This window comes from Equus quagga, chromosome 8 (assembly GCF_021613505.1).
Source record: "Equus quagga isolate Etosha38 chromosome 8, UCLA_HA_Equagga_1.0, whole genome shotgun sequence".
NCBI lineage: Eukaryota > Metazoa > Chordata > Mammalia > Perissodactyla > Equidae > Equus > Equus quagga.
In genome coordinates, this window is record NC_060274.1 from 85,948,659 (window position 1) to 85,971,780 (window position 23,122).

The following is a 23,122-nucleotide window of genomic DNA, read 5'->3' on the forward strand; positions in this document are numbered from 1 at the left end:
CTGAAACTCCGTTTTAGGGCCCGTACAGCTTTGTATGAAAATAGTATATTTAGGACTTTTAGGATCTGTATCTAGAATTTCAGATTTGTTGGAGAACATAATTTCTTTCTTTGTAACAGACTGATTTATTTAAATTTATAGGTACTTGAGACCAGAAACTGCACAGGGGATTTTCCTGAATTTCAAACGACTTTTGGAATTCAACCAAGGAAAATTGCCTTTTGCTGCTGCCCAGATTGGAAATTCTTTTAGAAATGAGATCTCCCCTCGATCTGGACTGATCAGAGTCAGGTACTGCCTGTGTTATTCTTCTGGTAAAATTAGTGAATGATGTTGGCGTTGAATTGGAAACGAAAGCTTGCTATTTTGAAACAGTTCTGCTTCATTCTTACATCGTTATGTATTTATTTTTGTCCTTCACAAAAGCATGTTTTACGTCTGTAATCTCCAGATGTAGTCTCTGGGATGACAGGCAGTTTTGAGTGATCTGGTGAACTTGAAGGGAAGGGAAAGGGGATGAAGAGTAGCTTCGGTTTCTGACCTGCTCCAGAACTGTCTTTTCTCTTTTTCATCGTGTTTTGATGATGGCAAGGTCTTGATTGTCTAAACCAAGGCATTTTCTGCTAATGGCGATATATGTCAGCGGAGGGTGAGGTGATGGAGTGATGGTTATGACAGGAGGATCATTCTAGGTGTCCAGGGCAACAGCATTGCTAGAGTTGGGGTGAGGGTGTTTCAATAACCCATTGGTGTTTGTTCAGATATTTGGGGGGCCTCTGTGACAGAAAGGCCAGCTAGCAGGCTTACCTCTATCTGCTCTAGTTCAGACACTCCCTTGCCTCTATTCTAATAACTTCCTGTTGTCACATGGATCCAGGAGTGTGTGGGAAGGCATGCTGGCACTGTTCAGTTCCATTTTTCCTTGGACACTTATTATGACTTAGCTGTTTATGGCTTAAGCTTTTTCTGATTTCTATACATTTTCTTACTGATATCTCTTAAGGTATTAAATTCCATATTTTAGGATGCATAGGTAAACTTTTAACTTTCTTAGGCTCCAGAAGTATTTCCCAACGCCCCACCCATTTCCTGTCTTTTCTTCTTACTCTTTATAATTACAGACTTCAGTGATGGTGTATCCCAGCCACTGACTCTACGTGAAAGCACCCAGAGCACTAGCCTAAACCTGTTAGTCCCCATGGCAGCTGAGGGAATGCCCCTATGTTCTGACCAGACTATATTTTCAAGCCTGTTGTCCCTTCAGCCTCATGGTCTAGAGAGGGGAGACAGCATGGAGGAAAGTGCTGGCACAACTTAGAGAAATGGAGGGGGGAGGACCCCTGGGCCTTCACGCGGAAAGAAGAGGTAGTCAGAAATTCTAAGCAGGATTATAACTATGGAAAACTTGTCAGATTTGAGTCTGTTTTATTACCCAACATCTGGGTTTTTTGTATCTTTTTCCGTTTTGTTTTTTGGCTTCCCCTCAGTTGCGGTAGTGTCTGCAAGCATGCTGTCAAAATACCGAGGAAGCTGTGTAAGGCTGACCTTGTCTAAACCCAGTGTTTTGGAGAGGATTTACATCAAGTAGCATAGCTATTGGCAGATTATAAAGGACCGTGAAGTGAGGCAAAAACCTGTGGAGTGAAAAGTGGTAAATAGGAAAACCAGCTCAGAACTGAGGAGCCCTCCCGGGGGTTACGTGGTGAAAGGCCCTGGGGCTTTCTGACCTTTTAGTCCTTGGTCATTTTCACTTCCAAGCGTCCTGTCTGGATTTTGGTGGGTTTTGTTGCGTGCCTCTGCAAGATCCTGACTAGAGGTCCGCTCATTCTTCCATGAGTCAACATCCCTGTGGTTTTTGTGCCGTGGTAGGGCTAGGATTTGTTTGTTCAGTGTTAGGTTTCTTCTTGATGACGTAGCGTCACTAGTCGCTGATTAGTCTTGGTGTAGCTGTGATTCCTTTTGTTCAGATTAGGAATATTAGATTGTTCATATGAAACTTTTAAAAACTTTAATTGTCTGGTTCGTCCTCTAGGTCTGTATGTGCAGTTCCAGGTACAGTCTCTGCACTCAAAGATAAGAGACAGCTGGTAAAATCAGTGTTAGTGTCGATTTCTGTCTCCTCTCTGTGAGCTGGGATTATTGGACAGCAGATGGAAAGACTTTGGCAGCAGATTGATTTGGGATTCTGGGCAAGGCCCTTATTTTGATCTGCCCTGCATCTTAGATATTCTGTTGCTGTCAGCCCAGTTATAAGCCCTGTGAGGACAGATATCGTGCTTCTCCGTCTCTCTCATCTCTGTGTGGACATAGAAGATGTTTGATGGTTGTTGAAAGACAGTTAAGACATAGGTGCTGCAGGACCAAATAAGAAATACCATTAAAAAATAAAAGTTAAAAATCAGAGCTCTTTTGCAATGCGTTTCATGTATTTTTAGGACCCATTTAAGCAATTTTTCATTGCCTCTAAAACATCTGAGATAGTCATGAAAGTGCACTGGTGAATTTGTGTGTGTGTGTTTAAAGAAGAGAGATTTGATTTTGACTCATAAAATTAACTTAAAACTGTTTTTTCCCGAATAGCTACTAAATTGCCATTAAGAGAAATTTCTTTGGGAAACCATTACTATGTGCATATTTATTTCATCATTGTGCTGTTAGCTTATTCAATTCATGCCTTACGTCCTCTGCGTTGAATAACATTTTATTTAAGCAGCTCTTACTCTAAAGAAACCAGCTGTGTGGTGCCATTCTCAGTCATTTACTTGTTCAGAGCAATAAAAAAGAAGAAATCAAACTACTGTAAAAGCTAAAGAACAATTTCAATTTACTTTAAATTTCCCATTCTGAAAAGTGAAAAGTAAATATCAGGAGCTTCATTTGGTGTATATTTATAAAGACTTGCTAATGCTTTAAGGAAAGCCATTTTATTTGAAAGTCAGTATTCAATATGTCATTTCTTTTTTGTGTCTGACATTTGCTTAAATTTTCCTGATTTTAAAAACTGTATCAAAACTGTTCTTTAAAAATTATTTTCCATTAAAAGTAATAATCTTTTGTGGTTGTGGCTAGTGTTAAAGAAAAAACAGAGATGGACAGTAGTTAAAGTGGTAAGAGCAGATTTTATTCAGGACTGTTGCAGTAGGAGAGCAGAGACCTCAGTATAGAACAGGACTCGGTTCCAAATACGGCAGGGCAAGTGAAGATTTATAGCCAGGAGCAGGATGGGCTCAGTGGATGGAGAATTAGTAAGAGGGAACATCAGGAACGAGGGGGGCTCTCTGACTAAACCCACCTAACAGAGTAGAGTTAGTGCTGCTGAAGACAGGCCAGGGTGATCAGACATCACCTGGGGGATGGTGGAGGGTGACAAACCTGATAAAATACCAATGGTGATCAGACAGCAAGGCGGGGAGTGGTTCTGGTTAAACTGACTTATTAGCAGAGTTCTTGCTAAAACTGGGTTTGACAAGGAAGTGCACAGATGGGCCTAGGAGAAGGTTCAGGAGACTGACTGAAGTTTGGTCAAGTAAAGAATCCGGGACCAGACAGAAGGAATTAATATTTGAGAGAAGTTTGATTGTGTTTATTTATGTAGAATACTGTTTAAGGGAGGAATAAAGTTTTCATTAATGTGTTTAAAAATAGCAACCACCCAGACAAACCTAATCCAACTTTTTTTCTTTGGCCATTCCTTTAGGAGACAATTTTCTGTTTAGCGAAAAGAGGTTCCTGTAGCGTGAGGGCCTATATCATTGTAGAATGAAGTTGAAAATAAAGGCCTTGTTTATGTTTTTTATAGCTAATCATGCAATTTTTGCTCCTTACGTTTTTAATTTCAGAGAATTCACAATGGCAGAAATCGAGCACTTTGTAGATCCCAGTGAGAAAGACCATCCCAAGTTCCAGAATGTGGCGGACCTCCACCTTTACTTGTATTCAGCAAAAGCCCAGGTCAGCGGACAGTCTGCTCGGAAAATGCGCCTTGGGGATGCTGTTGAACAGGTGAGATTCCATGGGCAACGTAATTGAGGTTATATCTATTCGGGTTTGCAGAACTTAGCAAATTCTGTGTACTGGCTGGCAAAACAGTTTATTTTAGCAGTCGTTTTATTTTTTTATACAGTATTTATGATACACTGTTATTATAGTGGGAGGAAATTACCTGAACATGCCAATTTGCAGGCCACTAGGGCTAACACGAAAAAAATGTTTAGCGGAGCACTTGGAAAAAAGATCTTGGTTTGAACTGTACCCCATCAATCCGACTTTTAACAATATGTACTACTTTTGGGGAGACATTTTGACTCACAGAAAGCAAGCCCTTTGGATTTTAAACTTCTATATTACCCATAGCAATTGGGATAAAGTCTTGTATATAATAGAATTCCTCTAATTATTTGCCTGAAGAAATGAGTGAGTGAGAACTTTCCCGCAGTAGCTGCTGCCCAAGGGTAGAATGAATTGCCCTGGGGAACAAGAGCTTCCTGCCCCTGAAAATATTCGAGAGGCTGGCTGAGAACTTGGCGGCCATTTTGTAGAAAAGAGCCCTGCAGTGGGTAGGAGACGGGGCTGGATCATTTCTAAGGTCCTTCCGGTACTGAAATTGTAGGATTACGTATACTATGGGGTTCACAAATTTCGGTAGATAAGAATATGTTAAAATCCCCTCAGCATGTCATTCCTTTTGTTAATTCAGAAGGAATATATTTGCCATTCCGTAGGGTCATTATTATGCATGTCATTTTTGTATTGTAGATTTAGAAAGTGTAAGATGCTAGGCTGAATTTTTGCTGACCCAGTGAGTATGATAGAAAGATTTCGAATAACTCTGTTATTATGAGCTTGTTAACTTGACACAAACCCCTTTAAAAATGGCCGAGGGGCCAGCCCCATGGCTGAGTGGTTAAGCTCTCATGTTCCGCTTCGGGGCCCAGGGTTTCACCTCTTCAGATCCTGGGGGCAGACACGGCACCACTCATCAAGCTGTGCTGAGGTGGCATCCCACATAGGACGACAAGAAGGACCTACAAGAAGAATCTACAACTATGTACTGAGGGGCTTTGGGGAGAAGAAGGAAAAAAAAAAAGAAGATTGGCAACAGATGTTAGCTCAGGTGTCAATCTTTAAAAAAAAAAAGACCAAGATCACATTCTGGGTATTTGAGATTATTCTGAAAGCTAGATAAATTAGCTTACCTTATATTTCAAATATTTTTCAGTAGATGATGAACAACTCAATGGAAAATGGTACCTTGGCCTTCAGAAGTGTTAATGTGTGTGATTTTTCCTTCCTCTGTGCTTGCTTACTTATTTATTTACTTTTTTTCGTTTACTTTTAGGGTGTGATTAACAACTCAGTATTAGGCTATTTCATCGGCCGCATCTACCTCTACCTCACTAAGGTTGGAGTATCTCCCGATAAGCTCCGCTTCCGACAGCACATGGAGAACGAGATGGCCCATTATGCCTGTGACTGTTGGGATGCCGAATCCAAAACGTCCTATGTAAGTAGAATAGGATGGTTTTCACTGCGTGATTTTCACTTTGTTAACTTGGAAGCATGGATGTCATAGTTGCCTTTTTTTGCTTTATGTCAGAGTGAAACAAGAAGAAAAGAGATCTTTTCCTGAGCAAAATGGAAAAAGCAGTTGCCCCCTGCCCTCTTAGAAGGAGGGGGCGACTCTTGTGTTCCAGGAGCCCTTGGTAGGCCTCAGAGGCTTTACTGAGAGAATGAGAGAGAGAGGGAAGGCCAGTGATGGGGCAGTGCTGGCGTGTCCACTCCTGGGGTGGGCAGTGTTTCTGGTAATATCCCTGAATGCAGCTAAGATGGGGTGGCCTCCCTCCTGACAGGGACCCCAGCAAATGTTGGAGATGGTGGACTGAGTAAGGAAAGTCATAGTGCTGTTGGTTTAGAAAGCTTTTTGGTAGATCTTGGGGATAGACTAGTAGATTCTAATCTCTTGTTTAGGAACTACCTTTTCTCAAATTCTACGTATTTATTTAATACTAATTCAGAGAAGAGCTCCAGGTTACCTCTTCACTGTACTTTCCCATTCCTGCCCCCCGAACATGAACATTAGGACTGAAGGACTGCAAGGCATTTGGATATGGGAGATGCTTTCTGTGTTGGTGGCAGTGGAAACAAGGGGGCTGAGAGTTAGTGCTAGAGAGGCTCCTTGCCCAGGTAGAGACTCTAGCCAGGGTCTTTGGTTCCATGTGCTCTTGGCTTTACTTTTTATAGTGACTTTATTTTAATAGATTCATTTTTTTAATTAAAAATAAAAATTAGTCATTTAAAGAAAATAATGACTCCTTTTTGTGATACAAAAAGCAAAGAATAATTCTGAAGAATATTGTGTAGAAAGTGAAACTTCCAATTCTGTGCGCCCCTCCCCAAAAGTGTTTCATGTCTCTTTGTCTGGATCAGGAATTGGCAAACGTTTTCTGTAGTAAATATAGGAAATAGTTTAGGCTTGGTGGGTCTCTGTCGTCTCTCTTCTTTGTTGTTGTTTTTACAGCCCTTTAAAGATGTGAAAGCCATTCTTAGGCCCATGGGCCTTGTTTTTTCAACCCGTGTTCTAGATGATTTTATATGCATTACAAACATACAGATGTATACCTGGATAATGATACACATATGTCTATAGTAACTGTTATTTATATATTCTTTTTTCTATGTCAAATTAGGAAAGAATTACTATAATCTGTTAGGTTTTTCTTGTTACTTTATTGTCTTCACAAGCTTGCTTGACATATGTGTGCCAAAATGATAGCAGTAATTATTTTTTGATTGTAGATGATCATTAATTTCTTTATATGTTTTAGATTTTTGGGAATTTCTTGTTACGTTTAAATCATACCAATAAAACGTTTTCTGTTTTGTGTGAGAAAAGATTACTTTTTTTCTCTTTGTTCCACACCAGTTCCCTCCCCTAGTTTGCTCTGACCCTAATTTCAAGTTAAACCAGACACAGACTCTTGCTGTCTCAATGTAGATTCTGAATCTGGCCTGGATTACGTTTCATGTATTTCATTTGTTTGTGCATTCACCATTTGTAGTTGTTAAGGGCGGGATACCATTCTCAGTGCTTCACATGTGTAATCTTATGTAGTCCTCACAGTAGTCCTGTTCCTGAGGAAACCGGAGTGCTGAGAAGTTGTGTAACGGGCTTGGGTGTCACAGCTAGTGAGTGGTGGTGCTGGTGTAGGAACCCGGCCGTCCGACTCCAGGCCCACGCTCTTAACCACAGGGCTGCGTTGCTTTAATAAACCCGATGGCATTCCTGCTCGTCTTTATCTGAGGGCTGCTGTGAGCTGAGGCCAAGCCCTAGTGGGCCGGGGCTCAGAAAATGCGGGCCCAGCATAGAGGTTAGGCTGCAGTGTTTTGTGTAAGGTCATTGGAAGACAGGACTAAACAAAACCCGAGGTTTTGAAGTAACAAGCTTTTGAGGAGAGGGGAGAACTCCTTTAAAGATTTTAGTATTTCTTTTTGTGTGCTTCACATTTTATTTTTTTGGTAAAAAATGTTAGCAATGCAGCTAATGCTCCACCCTTTTGCTCTCCTTCCTCAGAGGTAACCAGTGTCCCAACGTTGTTGTTTATCATTCTCAGGCATGTTTTTGTAATTTTACCTTTTACTACATAAATATGTTAGTTGACATCTTTGGTAACTAACCACCAAGTTATATGTTTAAGAACAGAAATACACTAGGTGACATCTTTGGTGACTGGCAGATGATCAAGGTACGTGTGTTTAGGCTTTGTTCTTTAATTCCCTGTTGTTACCTGTTGGGCTTTCGGAGCTTATGTGAGTTTTACGTTTGCCCTCCATTCCAGGCACCCCAGGAGGTAACATGCGCTTGGAAAGCTTAGTCCTTGTGATGGGTGAATTTCCCCAAACTCTTTGGATCAAAGGGAAAACATAAATACTCATGAGAATGACTAATTAGATATCTACTAAAATAAGCATTTTACCTCTTTTGTTCTTATTCAAATAATACATTCTTAAGGGGCTTTGAAAACAATTTAGATTTTGCTTTTGAAAAGTATCTTAGGTATTAACAAGAAATGGAACCTGGTACTAATGTGATAGTAACGCTGTTATTAAGTTTTGTTCCGTGACCTAAACATCATGTGCTCTTCCTGAGTTTTGTTTTGTTGGGTAGGGAGCTGAATTGAGCACAGGTGCTCAGGCTCGTGGCCGGCTGAGGTGTACATTAGGAGAGCTCTCTGATGCCCAGGTGTGAGAGCTGCAGACACTTCATCCAAAGAGAGTGGTGGTTTCTTCTAGATTCATTTTGAGTCCTGGTCACAAATTTAAAGCAAAATCTACTGGTTTTGTCTAGGTTCACATTTTATTTCCATTATTAAATCCTAGAATATGTTAGTTTACCCCACATGCACAATATGGCAAAATCTGTCCAGAGAATAAGAGGACTACTCTGTGTACATGCGTAAATTACATTTTATAGGGTTGTTAGCTGCCTGATGTGTAAAACTATTCCCATTTCAAACCTTTGTAAAAGCTGAGTGGAGATTCTCTTATTGAATTATCCTCGAGTATGTGGAAGAGTTGTTATAATCCACATGCATCTGTGAATGAACCCAATATAAGTAATAAGTGTTTTGTCTGTTGTGTCTTTTTAGGGTTGGATTGAGATTGTCGGATGTGCTGATCGTTCCTGTTATGACCTTTCTTGTCATGCACGAGCCACCAAAGTCCCACTTGTAGCTGAGAAGCCTCTGAAAGAGCCCATATCCTTTCTGGTCACTTTAAAAACTCAGGACTGAAGTGTAAACAGACATCTTGGAAATGGATAAGTCCAAGTCTGTATCTTGTTCTATGGATAAATTGAGGTGTTTTGGATATTGTGGTAACACTTACTTAAACACTTTTTAGCCGTCACCTTGCTCCTTTCCTATTCTCTTCACTTGTAATCTGACATGTGCCACCTCAGTGTTTGGTCCTTAAAAGCAGCCTATTCAGAGAAATGCTCTGAATGTCTTTCAGAGTGTTGACTAATTTTTCTCAGCCTTCTCCAAAGTGTATTTCTCCACACCTGCACCTGCCTACGCACTCTTTAAATAAAGAGTATCTAGTGAATACTTTCTCTATTAGAAGATGAGTGCCATTTTATAGTAGATGAAATAATAATTTAGCTTACTTGATCTGTAAGTCAGCAAGGTAGGAATTTCCTTCCTCTATCAGGCAGTGAGGTTGCGAGCTGATCTCAGGGCAAGGCCAGCGACAGGAAAGAGCTCCTGTTCTGTTGGGACGTTTTAGAAATGGATGAACTGTTATCAGAGGTTGTTAGGCTGTGTATCAGGTTATATCGCTGATTAGCTAATACTGCTTTTACGGTGTTTGCTTAGTTTGAGAGAGGTTTGTCTGAATGGTTTTGTGGCTGGTTGTTTCCATCTTAAGTCAGCATCCACAGGATCTAGAATACCAATAGAGAACTGGTGATTGTATTCAGTCAGTGATTGATCGTTCTCAAGACCGTTTCTTGAAATACTGAGGCAGCTCTGTATTTTTGGATTCCTTGACTACTTCATACAAAACAGTCAATGTTGTTCAGTTTGAACCCAATAAGGGAGCAATTGGTAAGGCGTATAAGAAAGATGCAAAGCTGGTGATGGAGTACCTTGCCGTTTGTGATGAGTGTTACATTACAGAAATGGAGGAACTACTGAATGAAAAAGGGTAAGATGTAAGATGCAGGCTTGCCGTGGACTCCAGTCAGATACGTCCTCTCTGCCAGGTTCTGAAGGTTCGGGTGAGATTAGTTTCTTCAGAAAACTTTTTGCAGGAAGGTATTAGACTTAAAAGACTGTGTTTGCCAAGATTTTAGCATTATAGCCTCAAAATAGATTTGAAATGGACTATAAAATGATTTTTCCCCCCAATAACTCTCTTAGAGGAAGAGACTTGTCCAAGATAGTGACTGAGAAAGGATTAGAAGCTACGCCTGTCTCTCAAGTCAGTGCTCTTTTTCTGAGCTTTGGAATGGTCTCTGTAGTTGTTCTAAGCATAAATATAAAAACAGTAGAGAAAAATCTTTAAAGGAATACAAGAAAATCCAGCACTGAACAATGTAAAATTTACTATGTCTGGCAAACAATAAAAATTTTCTAGACATAGAAAACATGAAAATGTGACCCATAATGAGGAGAAAAGTAAGTCAAAAGGAATACCCAGAAATGACAAACATGATGGAATTAATACATAAAGATGTTAAAAGAGTTATTATAAATATGCTTCGTATGCTCAAGGATGTAAGGAAAAACATGAACATACGAGGTGAGAAGTGGAAGTATATATAAAAAAGAACCAAATGGAATATCTAGAGGTAATATTTCAAATGAAAATTTCACTAAATGCAATTAGCAGTATATTAAATATTGAGAAGAAAGGTCACTGAACTTAAAGACGTAGCGATAGAAACTGTCCAAAATGAAGCAGAGAAAAAATAGCCTTTGGGGCAATATGAGGCAGTCAACATACGTGTAATTGGGAGTCACAGACAGAGGGCGTATGGAGAAAATATCTGAAGATACGTACAGTAGCTGAAAATTTTCCAAATTTGATGCAAACTATAAAACCGCAGATTCAAGAAGTTCAGTCCCAGGCAGAATAAACACAAAGAAAACCACATGAAGGCACGTCAGAATCAAATTGCCAAAAACCAATAATGAAGAGAAAAATCTGTAAACGGGGAAAAAGGCTCATTACATAAAAAGGAGCAAAGATGAGAATGATTAGAGTCCTTGTCAAAAATCATGCAAGTGACAGTACAATAGAATGAAGTCTTTTAAAGCACTTACAGAAATTCTATACTTAGCGAAAACATCTTTCAAAAATGAAGAGGAAGTACTTTCAGATAAACAAAAGCTCAGAGAGTACGTTGCCAGCAGACCTACACTACAAGAAATGTTGAAGTTCTTTAGGCAGAAGTGTGGAAATTGAGATCTACCCAAAGAAATTAAGATCTCTAGAAATGGTAAATGCGCGAGTGAATATAAATGACATTTGCTTTCGTTTCTTTAAAATCACATCTCTTAATTTCTTTAAATGATAATGGGCTGTTTAAAGCAAAAACAATAACAATATATTGTGAAGTTTATAATGTATAGATATAAAATGAGTGCCATTAGTAGGCCAAACGATGGGAGCAAAGAATTAGGAACATGCTGTTGTAAGGTATATACATTATATGTGAAGGTGCATAATATTATTTGAAGGTAGACTATGATAAGTTTTAAAAAGTACAAATAGGAAACTCTAGAGCAGTTACCTGGAAAAAATCCCACAAAAACCAAAGGGATATGACTGATAAGCCAATAAGAGAGATAAAATAGAATAATAATGAAATACTCCAGAGGTAGACAGGAGAAGAGGAAAAATGAACGAAGAACAGATGGGAGAAAAAGAAAGTAACTTGTAAGATGGTAGATTTAAACTCAACAATGTCAATAATTACATTAAATACAGTGATCTTTATACTCAAATTAATAGCCATTGATTGTCAGACTGGTTAAAAAATTCAAGACTCAATTAAATGCTGTTTACAGGAAATTCAGTAATTGTAATAGATTTAAAAGTAAAAAGATCAAAATATTTCCCGTACAAATAATTAAAAAGTTGGAGTTGCTGTATTAATATCAAAGTAAACTTCAGAACAAAGAAAATTACCTGGGACAAAGTTGCATTTCATAATGATAAAGGGATCAATTCATCAAGAAGGCACGTTGCTTCTAACTGTGTGCAGCTAAAAACAACCTCAAAATATACAAAGCAAACTTGACAGAACTGAAAGGAAAAATGGACAAATCCACAGTTATAGTTGATTTCTTTTTCTTTTTTTTTTTTCCATTTAGCAAAAAGATAAGTTTAGTAATAGCCATGAATACTTCTATGGGAATATAAATTCTTTGGAATCCAAAGCAAATGTCTGTGTAAGCTTGGTGAGATGGGTATTCCTGTGAATTTCGGGTAGTACCCATCACTGAAGCCACAGGGCTGGAGTGGGCTGGCAAATTGTTCAGAATGTCCTCCTGTTTTTCGTTTGTTTGTTTGTTTTTTATTGAGTTAATGATAGGTTACAATCTTGTGAAATTTCAGTTGTACATTAACGTTTGTCATTCGTGTTGTAGGTGCACCACTTCACCCTTTGTGCCCACCCCCCCACCCCACCTTTCCCCTGGTATCCACTAAACTGTTCTTAGTCCACATTTTTAAATTCCTCATATGAGTGAAGTCATATACAGATTATCCTTCTCTAGCTGGCTTATTTCACTTAACATAATTCCCTCAGGGTCCATCCATATTATTGCAAATGGAATGATTTTGTTCTGTTTAGCAGCTGAGTAGTATTCCATTGTATATATGTACCACATCTTTATCCATTCGTCTGTTGCTGGGCACTTAGGTTGCTTCCATGTCTTGGCTATTGTAAATAATGCTGCAATGAACATTGGGGTACATAGGACTTTTGGGATTGCTGACTTCAAGCTCTTTGGATAAATAGCCAGTAGTGGGATGGCTGGATCATATGGTAGTTCTATTTTTAATTTTTTGAGAAATCTTATAGTTGGAGATTTCTATACCTCTCTTTCAGTAATTGGTAGAGCAAGTAGACAAAAAAAAAATCAGTAGGAATTCTAAAATATAAACACTGTTAATCAACTTAACTGCCATTTGTAGAATACCTAATAACCAGAGTACACATTTTTTTAAGTACACCTAAGACGTCTTTCGTATTGTTTTTTGTACAGCCTTCCAGATAAGAATGAGGTTTGCATTTTCAAAGGGTTGTTTAGAAAAACAAAGAATACAAGAGAGGACTGCATATGGCCTGCAAACCCTAAAATACCTTGTATCTGATGCTATACAGAAAGTTTACCAACCCCTGTCTTAGACATTAGGCCAGGTGAAAGAAGTCTTATACAAAATATTATTCGCAAAACTCTAGGAAAGACAAATCTAGTTTATAGTGATAGACATCAGTGGTCGACTAGGTTGGAGGAGGTTGAAAGAGAAGGGACACAAGGGAACATTTGGGGTGATGGTGGTTGCATGTGCTTATACATTTGTCAAAAGACCTATCATCAGATGAACTCTTGTAAGTTGAAGATAGAATTGCCCATGTCAGTAGGAAAATTTTTAAAACCTTTCTGGTCTCCCAGAATTAACATCCATTTATGCTAAAACAGCATCAAATCCCATTAAAATAGACATAGTTAGATCTCACTATCCAGAAACAAGACAGTTTCCTTTACTAATTATTCTCATACACAAACTTCAGGTAGAGTAGTAAAAATGGAGGAAATCAATGAAAATCATTGGTATGCTGCATGAGATGATCACTGCAAGAAACTAGCAAGACACGTTGCAACGTGTGCCAACTCTGCAGCTTCAAAGACAGCCACACGAGGCCTCTCTGTTCCCAGCACTGAGCTGCCTGTGAGACGCAAGTCCAAACTGATCTTCATACTGTGGGGAAAAAGCTGAAATAGGGGTATTGCATCAAGCACTTTGTAAGGGTGGATCCTTAGGACCTAAAATGAAAGGGGCACATCTCAGGATATGAACATACTGCAGTCAGTGATTTTGGGGTGGGGGCAGGGGGCCAGAAATGTTTTATATTGACATCTCAAACAGAATCATTAAAATTTTTTAAGCTGATCTTCGTCAACCTAAGTGTCAAAGTTCATTTTGGAAATAGTGTGAGAGTTTTAAAATTACTTTCTGTAAGATGAAAATCTGGTCATTTTTACATTTGTTGTGATAGTAATGAGAATGGTGGTCTTTTGCCAACAGGCCAGCTTCTGATAAATTTATTGGAATTGTTCTAAAAATGAACTTTTTAAAAATTGTTTTTGGTTTTACCTTGATCTCAGAACCAAAGGAATTAGTCATAAAGTCACTTGTGGAATTTTATAAAACTAGTGACATTTTGAGTGGCTCCCAGAATACTGTTTGGTACCATTAGAATAATACTTAATTTAGTATTCCTTATGGAATAATTTAAATGTGACTTCAGCTTTTGTATCTGGAGAGTTGACCAAGTTATATTACACTTAAAATGAAAGGGCCAGCTCCGTGGCCGAGTGGTTAAGGTCGCACGCTCCGCTGCAGTGGCCCAGGGTTCGGATCCTGGGCGTGGACATGGCACCGCTCATCAGGCCACGTTGAGGTGGCGTCCCTCATCCCACAGCTAGAAGGACGTGCAACTAAGATATACAACTGTGTACAGCGGGGTTTGGGGAGATAAAGCAGAAAAAAAAAAAAAAAGATTGGCAACAGTTGTTAGCCCAGGTGCCAATCTTTGAAAAAAAAAACCATGAAAAACAGTTCACCAGTCTGTAAAACTCCTTTAAATTAAGACATAGGAATGTGTGTTTTCACTAATATATAATGTGCTTTGTTTCTTTGTAGGGAATTCACTGTTGAAACTGAAGGGAAAACATTTCAGTTAACAAAAGACATGGTCAATGTGAAGAGATTCCAGAAAACGCTATATGGTAAATTTGTAAAAATAATTAAGAAACAAAAAAATAATATTACTCCTTAAAGTTATTTTGTTTTTTTTTTTTAAGTTTTAGAACAACCATTTTACAGAAAATTTGAATAGGAAAAATAGTTGTTTTTTTTTTTTTGGAGGAAGATTGGCCCTGAGCTAACATCCATTGCCAATCCTCCTCCTCTTCTTGCTTGAAGAAGATTCTCCCTGAGCTAACATCTGTGGCAGTCTTCTTCTATTTTGTATGTGGGACGCCACCACAGCATGGCTTGAGTGGTGTGGAGGTCCATGCCTGGGATCTGAACCCATAAACCCTGGGCTGCCAAAGCAGAGTGCGTGAACCTAACCACCACACTACCGGGCTGGCCCTGGAAAGATAAATTCTTAATGCCACAACTCTAAGTTTGATGACTATGTTTAAGGCATTATCTTGGGCCTTTTTAAAAAAATATATATGTAAAATATAAACTGAAGAACTGAAGAATATTATGCTGCCTTTAAATTTCTTATGACCTGAGGTGCATATGAAGAATATCTCTTTGATTACGAAATCTTTTTTTTAATTTTTATTTTAAGGAAAAATCCTTCTATTTCCTAAGCAAAAGAGGGAACTTACCCCTTCTGTCTTTTTTGGGCAAATTAACTTGTTAAAAGTCATTTGGATTAGTGATCTTTCATGCTTTTTTAAAAGCCAGGGAGATGATTATTTTTTGTAAAACAAATTCGATGAATTGGGAAATGAGTATTTTGGAGAATATATAAAGGATGCTTGCGGTTAATTGTGGCTGCATTGAAGCTCCTGGACAGTGAGAGTAGTGGGTATTTGAGAAGCTGCTGGCAGTGGAGAGAGCAGGCCTGCTTCTCCATCTGTTTGTGGCCTGCCTTGTGAGCAGGCTACAGCAAGCTGTGACAGCAGTCTGAGCAGTGACAGGAGTGAGCAGGGCTCCTTCTTCATGCTCTGGGGCTTTTTAGCGCCCATCCTGACAGCGGGTTCAGAGTGGTAGTTCACCATTGCTCGGTTGCCACGGACGGATGGGCAGAAGATGTCTTGATCATATTTCTAAAATGTTACTCTTACTGTTTATCACAGACAAAAGAAACAGGCTCTCTTTTCTTCCACACATGTGAGTTTTTGATTCTAGTTATCTCATTTCTCTTAAAACATAAACTCTCCAAGCTTAGGGTTGGTTACCTCAGATCTGGACAGTTCTTAGCAGTGCTTCCTTTCAGAAAAATAGGGAATAATGAATACATTTCCTGTGTATACCACAAGTGTAGGCTTACCCATGGGAAGAGCCGTGAGGCCCTTGGTAAATGTCTTTGACTGAGTGCTGATCCCTTGGCTGACTCTTCTCTAAGGGACCCCTGACGCCAGAACCTTGGAAGTACACAATGGCAGTAACTTGGCTCTTAAAGTGTTCTCATCAAGATGGGGCTGCCCCTTGGCTGAGTGTTGAAGTTCACGCGCTACAATTCGGTGGCCCAGGATTTCCCCGGTTGGGATCCTGGGCGGGGAGCTAGCACTGCTCATCAGCCATGCTGAGGTGGCATCCCACATAGCACAACCAGAAGGACCTACAACTGGAATATACAACTATGTACTGGGGAGCTTTGGAGAGAAGAAGAAAAAAAAAGATTGGCAACAGATGTTAGCTCAGGTGCCAGTCTTTTAAAAAGAAAAAAAAGCAAGATAAAAAGTGAAACAAATACAAACCGTGTGATACTTGTTGCATGTAGGAGTTGTTTTTGTTAATTTTTCCAGCTACGTTGGTGGATTTTTAATTCTAGCAAAGTCTTATAAAAGGTCTAGAGTTTTAGTAGTTTCTGTATAGGCAAGGCAGATGATAGAGTAGAGCTGCTGCTGTTCATAGCTTACCAGCTAGGGAGGGAATACCCTGGTATCTTGCTTCATTTTTATGCTATATAAACAAAGAATTAAATTTGGTGAAACTTATTTTTCCTTCAGCTTTCTCTTTAAAAGCATCATGTTTCCTACCAGCAATAGTTTCTAGGAATGTTCTGATTTTTTCGTCCTGCCATACAGAATTGATCAACATCTGTCTAGAATAGAGCTATTTTTAGTGTTAATAAGAATTAGTTAGAGAGGACCTGAAATGCGTTATGTGGGCTTTGAGAGAATGTTATTGAATTTCTCTCTTTGCAGTGGAAGAAGTTGTTCCGAATGTAATTGAACCCTCCTTTGGCCTGGGCAGGATCATGTATACGGTGTTTGAACATACATTCCATGTACGCGAGGGGGATGAACAGAGAACGGTGAGTCCTTTGTACAGTATGCTGTTGTCTTGCAGGGTCAGAGAATGAAATTTACTGAGGTGTGACTCTGGAATGATCAGTTAGCTGTTATTTACTGTAATGTACTAGTGGTTAACACTCATCTTTGCTTACCTGTTTACAAAGCAAAGCACTTTGTTATGTTGCCTCATTTGAGTGATGTGTAGGTGATTGATTCGGATGTGTAGGTTGCTCTAGATGCTTTTCTTTTTGTTGCCTGGTGCTGTCTATTCTGAGCCAGAACATATTACTTGGGGGGAACTATCTGTATTGCATCAGTGGAAGGAACGGTACTTTCAGAAAATTGAGAAGGAAGGGATAGCTCATAGAATTTGACCAAACCAAACACTGTGTCTGTGCACTGGTAAAGCATTAAAGGGAATCTTTCAAACTGCGTAAAATTGTCTGGAGTACTTTTGGGGTAAAGATGTGAATTCCTAGGTTCTATTCCAGGGTTACTGATTGACTAGGTCTGAGACCTAGGCCTGTATTTTTTATAGGAACCCCAGGTGATTCCAGTGTAGGAGACTGACCGATGATAAATTGGGTAATAGGATTTGAGATGGAGCCTTTCCTAGCATTCAAGCATCGCTAAAGATAGATGTTTATAAGAAGTCTTCACCTCCAGCAAGTGTTCTTTTGCGCTGATGCCTCTGAATCGCTGCTCCACGTCTTCCACTTTGTCTCTTCATTTTGCCTGCCTTCACCTTTCTCACCTCGCCTCTGCCTGCAGAAATTATACTCCTTTAATTTATAGGCACAGATTTCTAGGCAAATCAATCAGAAGAATGACTAGAGAGGAAATGTCATTTATGTCAAATTAGTAGAAAGAAACATTCTATCTGCATGACCATTCTAAAGCCAGGTGTGTGCCTAAGGTTGGACATCAACTCTAGTTCTTTCTAGGACATTTAACCTTGAAGAATGGTGCCAGTATTTTAAAAAGTCTGACATCCTGTTGGTAATATGTAGCTAAGAAAGTTACTATTTTATTCTCTGCCTTAGAATTGCATCATATTTCCTAACATTTAAGGAGCAGCTTTTCATTCATTCAATAGTAAGAACCTGGGCCAGGCCCCAGGCGTGCAGACATAAGGCGTGGTTCTTCCCGAGGAATGACATATATAACTGAATATATTCTTTTCAGATGTCAAGTTTGCTTCAAGCTTTTCCTGCTTATTTTTGTAATAAAAAAGTTAAGAGGGGTCAGGCCCGGTGGCCGAGTGGTTAAGTTCGTGCACTCTGCTTCGGTGGCCCAGGGTTTCCCCAGTTTGGATCCTGGGTGTAGACATGGCACCACTCTTCAAGCCATGCCGAGGCAGTGTCCCACATAGCACAACCAAAAGGACCTACAACTAAAAATATACAACTATTTACTGGGGGGGCTTTGGGGAGAAAAAGGAAAAAATAAAATCTTGAAAAAGAAGAAAAGTTAAAAAAAGTCTTTGTGTTCTTCCTTTGACTCTCACAATATTGATGTAACTAGAGTTTTAACAGGAATTTCATAAAGGCTAAGCAAGACTAAATTAGTGACAGTGTTTTATGAATTGCATAGAGATTCCCGTCATGAAGAGAAATTTGATTAGGCTGTGGGAAGCCAAAAATGTTTCTAAATTATTAGCACACAGTCCCTCAATCGATTTTCCTATAAATTTGGTATAAAAACATTGCTAATGAGATTAAAAAAAAATTTTTTTCTTTAAAGGCAGGTCCCTGCTTCTCGGTCACATTCAATAGAATTATCCCACGATGGAGGAGCATTCTGAGTGTTCTGTGGTCCAGGCAGCCATATTGGTGGAGTCCAGGGTTTACCTACAGGGGGATAGTCCCTGTTGCTTGGCATTTAAGGTTAAATTGGGCTTTGGGGGGACTAAACTGGAACCTGTGTCATTCGTTGTTTTTATGGGACCTATTCATTCCGAGTTCCATATTCTTGCTCTCAGGTGAACCTTTTGTACAAATATTTAGGAACTGTTTTCAGCTCTCACTTCCAACCAGAAATGGCAGCCTACTTTGCCTTCCACAGAGTCTCTTTGCCTTCTTTGATTTTGAGTACCTGCAGCCTGTTGAGGAGCAGTTCAGGAGGTCTGTACTCTTCAGTGTAGGTGCACAGACCATCTCTTTGTTTCATACTGTTTATTTGGAAATACGTTTGTGAGCTAATTAAACTTCTCTGTTGTACTTGGTTACTAAGGCTTGTAGACCTTTCTGCTATGCTGCATCTCTTAAAGGACAGAATGGGACTGTTTTTGGCACTACCACTTATTTGATGACTTGGAGAGAGGTTCTTCAAGGGTCTCACAGAAGTAAGGCTTTTATGTGGTAGCAAAAAATTACCATCTTCTATGGTAGCTTCCAGAGTGTTTTTACATCATTGAACTTTTCCAGCAGACCTGTGAAGTGAGCAGAGCAGATGGTAGACACTGACTTTTTAGATGGAGAAACTAAGGTCCAGATAGAGAGAGTTCACTGAGTTGGTCCCAATTTAGAGTGAAAACCAGCTCTTTCTGATTCAGGTTCTGGGTGTCTTGCTTTTTCTCTTTTGTCACACCGCTTTTCGCATCATGTTTTCAGTATTTTGATAGTGAAATTTGGGCATTGACATTTTGATCTTTATAAACGAATGTGTTTGGATTTCTTTCTTTTAAAACCATCTAGTTTTTCAGTTTCCCTGCCGTGGTCGCTCCATTCAAGTGTTCCGTTCTTCCACTGAGCCAAAACCAGGAGTTCATGCCGTTCGTCAAGGAATTATGTAAGCAAAGCTGATTGGGTAATCTCCATGGGGACCCTTTCAATTAGACTGAATTTTCAGAAATGTGTCTTTTCTGCAGTAAAAATGCGCATTGAATAAAGAATAAATCTAAGTGATTTTAGCCTCTGCTCTTATTTCTAAGAGAAAGATTGCTTGCTCAGGATGTTTCCTCCTAGCATTTAAATGAGTCAGGGTGGGACCTGAGAATCAGATGAAAACATCCTTGCTTCTCCTAGTGACCTTGGTGCTCACTTTATCAGGGGAACCCTAGTGACGTGTGTCAACCCTAGAGGATCTACAGCCACTGGACCCAAAGCACTGATAGGGATCCTAGTGGTCATCTGGTGCGGCCCACTTACTTCATGGTGGGACATGGGAAGAGCTCACTGAGCTGCTCAGGGTCCTGCCCGTAGAGGTGGTAGAGTCAGGAGCGGCCTCCCGGCCTGGGCTTTTAGGTGACACTCCTTCCCCTGCAGCTGTGTGAGAGCGAGGTCCGAGTGAGGGCTTGGGCTCCAGGCAGGGACTTACTCAACTTACAGGATTTTTCTCTCTTGCAACTGTAACCTATTTCTCTCATTTCAGTCCCTTTTATAAGTTTCCTCAGCTTGTAAGATGACATTTAGATGATATTGGGACTTTCGGTATTTCTCAATTTTTAATTTACTCCATTTATTTTGGATAGCGGAAGCCCTGACCAGGAATGGCGTCTCTCACAAAGTAGACGATTCTTCTGGGTCTATTGGAAGACGCTATGCCAGGACTGATGAGATCGGCGTGGCTTTTGGCATCACCATCGACTTTGATACAGTCAACAAGACCCCTCACACTGCAACCCTGCGGGACCGAGACTCCATGCGGCAGATCAGAGCAGAGGTGCTGGGCTTCTCTCTGGCATTTTTAGTTCTAGAAATGTGTGCTGGTTCCTACTGATTTGAGCTAAATTTTGATGTACTTATGTTTCCCTTCCTTCTTTGTTTTTCTTTTTAATCAGAGGCTTGTATCAGACAGAGCACAGATTCCCAAATCCCTTTGGTTTAATTATGAAAATATCCATTCACACTTCTCTAATATTTTACAGCCATTTGGATCACCCTGGGCTCATTCTCTAGCAGTTTGTTTTTATAGTTTGTTTATTTGGGCAAGAGAAATATGATCCCAAGTGGTTGTTGCCATAGTTTTATTGGCGGGCTTTGGGTGGCTTAGACATTTTTATCTTTATATTTCTGTATAAATGTATACATGGGTATAAACTTTTCCATGTTAATCCATTCAAAACCATAAATAATGTTTCAGTAATTCTACTTAATGGGAAGGGAATCATGGAGATGGGAAGAGTGAAGAGGGAATGGAAAGAGTGGCCTCTTTAATTGACAACCACCTAATTGATTCGTTTTGAGCAGGTTTTTATTCAGAGTGCCTATTATATGCTCAGCTTGATACAGAGAGTTAGTCATAGAGAAAACAGAAGTAAAAGACTGCTTTTTTCCAAAGGAGTTTATAGTCTAATTCAGAAGTCACAGATTTCTGGCTTGTCTTTCTACAAAACCAGATCTGGCTACTTAACCTACATTCCCATTTTGCAGCAGTTCTCAGAGTGTGGTCTCTGGACCAGCAGCATCCATACCACCTGAGAGCTTGTGAGATAAGGAAAATCTCCACCCCATACCTACTCAGTCAGAAGCCACCCACCCGGGGTGGGGTGGGAGGTTGCAGAGGGAGAGAGGGTGTGCGGAACTGTCTTAACAAGGTCTCCAGATGATTCTGACGCACACTCAGGTTTGAGAACTGCTGCTCTCTGGCAGCCAACGTTCAGTCTTGGCTGGGGAGCAGCTGGCCCCTAAGTTAGGGCTCTCCAGTTTGCCAGTCCCTCCTGGCTCCCCTCACTCACGTTACTTGACTGACTCCTGTTCTAAGAGTTAAGTCTAATACACATGAAGGAACTTCAGGTGACAAGGAGATGGAGAATAATTAGGAAAGGCCTTGTGGAGAGTTGAGTTACCCAGGGGAGCCAGCAGGCACCCGGGGCTAGAGGAGGGGCATGAGCCTGGCCTGGGAGGCAGGTGAGTGTAATTCAGTAAGGAGGCTTCAGTGAGAGTGACGAGAAACATTCTGTGGGGACCAGTTTCTAGAGGGTCTTGTCATTTAGACACTGGTTTGGCTCTCTATGGTTTCCTGATTTCGAAGTGAATCCTCTTTTTGACAGTCCGAGCAAGTTGGCTGATTCTTGGACTTCTTTCCTTTTACTCCAGGTCTCTGAACTGCCCAGTGTAGTCCGCGATCTGGCCAATGGCAGCACCACGTGGGCCGATGTGGAGGCCAGGTATCCTCTCTTTGAAGGCCAAGAGACTGGTAAAAAAGAGACAATCGAGGAATGAGGACAACTTTGGCAACTTTTGACAACTTGAGCTAATAAAAAAATAACTCTTATCATGTCCACTTTACAAACAAACAGCATTGCAATTGCTCCCGGGGACTGCGTGTTATCCTCAGTGGCTGCCTGATCTTACCCCCAACAATTAAAGTTGAAGGAATTCTGAACAAACCTGTAATCCATCTGTTCATGTTTGCACGTTTTCGGCAAACCTATTTCTTCCACCTTTGGGTAGACACGCTGATGGCTTAATGTTAAACACAATTAATACATTGTTTTAATTAACAGCTTTATTGGGGTAAAATTTACATACCATAAAATTCACCCATTTTAAGTGTACAATTCAATGATGTTTAGTGTATTTACAGAGTTGTGCAACCACCACCACAATCCAGTTTTAGAACATTTCCATCACTCCAAAAAGAAGTCTCATGTGCATTTAACATCACTCACCATTCCAACCCCAGCTCCAAGCAACTGCTTTTCTACTTTCTCGTTCTATAGATTTGCCTTTTCTATTCTTTCTCTCTTTTTATTTTTTGAGGAAGGTTAGTCCTGAGCTAACTACTGCCAATCCTCCTCTTTTTGCTGTGGAAGACTGACTCTGAGCTAACATCTGTGCCCATCTTCCTCTACTTTATATGTGGGATGCTTACCACAGCATGGCTTTTGCCAAGCAGTGCCCTGTCACACCCGGGACTCGAACCGGTGAACCCCGGGCCGCCGAGAAGCAGAACGTGCGCACTTAACTGCTGCGCCACTGGGCCGGCCCCTCTTTTTTTTTTTTTTTTTTTTTTTTTATGTTGACGAAGATAGCCCTGAGCTAAAATCCATTGCTAATCCTCCTCTTTTTTGCTTGAGGAAGATTAGCCCTAAGCTAGCATCTGTACCAGTCTTCCTTTATTTTTTTGTATGTGGGACACGTCCATAGCGTGGCTGGTGAGCAGAGCAGATCTGTGCCTGGAATCTGAACCTGTGAACACCCGCCACAGAAGCAGAGCAGTGTGCAGAACTTTAACCACTCGGCCACCGGGCCGGGCCCTATTCTTTCCCTTTTTTTGAGAAAATGATGCATTGTGCTAAAGAGATGGCAGGCACTCAGGAGGTGGAATGGCTTCTGGGAAAAGCTGAGGTGGGGAGAGGGTGGCGGGAGCAGTGGAGGAGGAAGAGGAGGCTGCTAACCCTG

General features: G+C 40.3%; 1 protein-coding gene across 1 annotated transcript in view; it reads left to right on the forward strand.

Annotated features, from left to right (window-relative positions):
• GARS1 (glycyl-tRNA synthetase 1) overlaps positions 1–22,107 on the forward strand; it is a 43,757-nt gene extending 21,650 nt beyond the window's left edge. The window contains exons 8-17 of the mRNA XM_046669943.1: positions 142–291; positions 3,840–4,002; positions 5,339–5,503; positions 8,646–8,753; positions 9,557–9,702; positions 14,437–14,522; positions 16,686–16,795; positions 19,472–19,565; positions 20,248–20,438; positions 21,815–22,107. Coding sequence (XP_046525899.1) covers positions 142–291; positions 3,840–4,002; positions 5,339–5,503; positions 8,646–8,753; positions 9,557–9,702; positions 14,437–14,522; positions 16,686–16,795; positions 19,472–19,565; positions 20,248–20,438; positions 21,815–21,940 — 1,339 coding nt within the window. The 3' untranslated portion in view covers positions 21,941–22,107. The remainder of the gene's footprint in view (positions 1–141; positions 292–3,839; positions 4,003–5,338; positions 5,504–8,645; positions 8,754–9,556; positions 9,703–14,436; positions 14,523–16,685; positions 16,796–19,471; positions 19,566–20,247; positions 20,439–21,814) is intronic.
• The last annotated feature ends 1,015 nt before the right edge of the window (positions 22,108–23,122 follow it).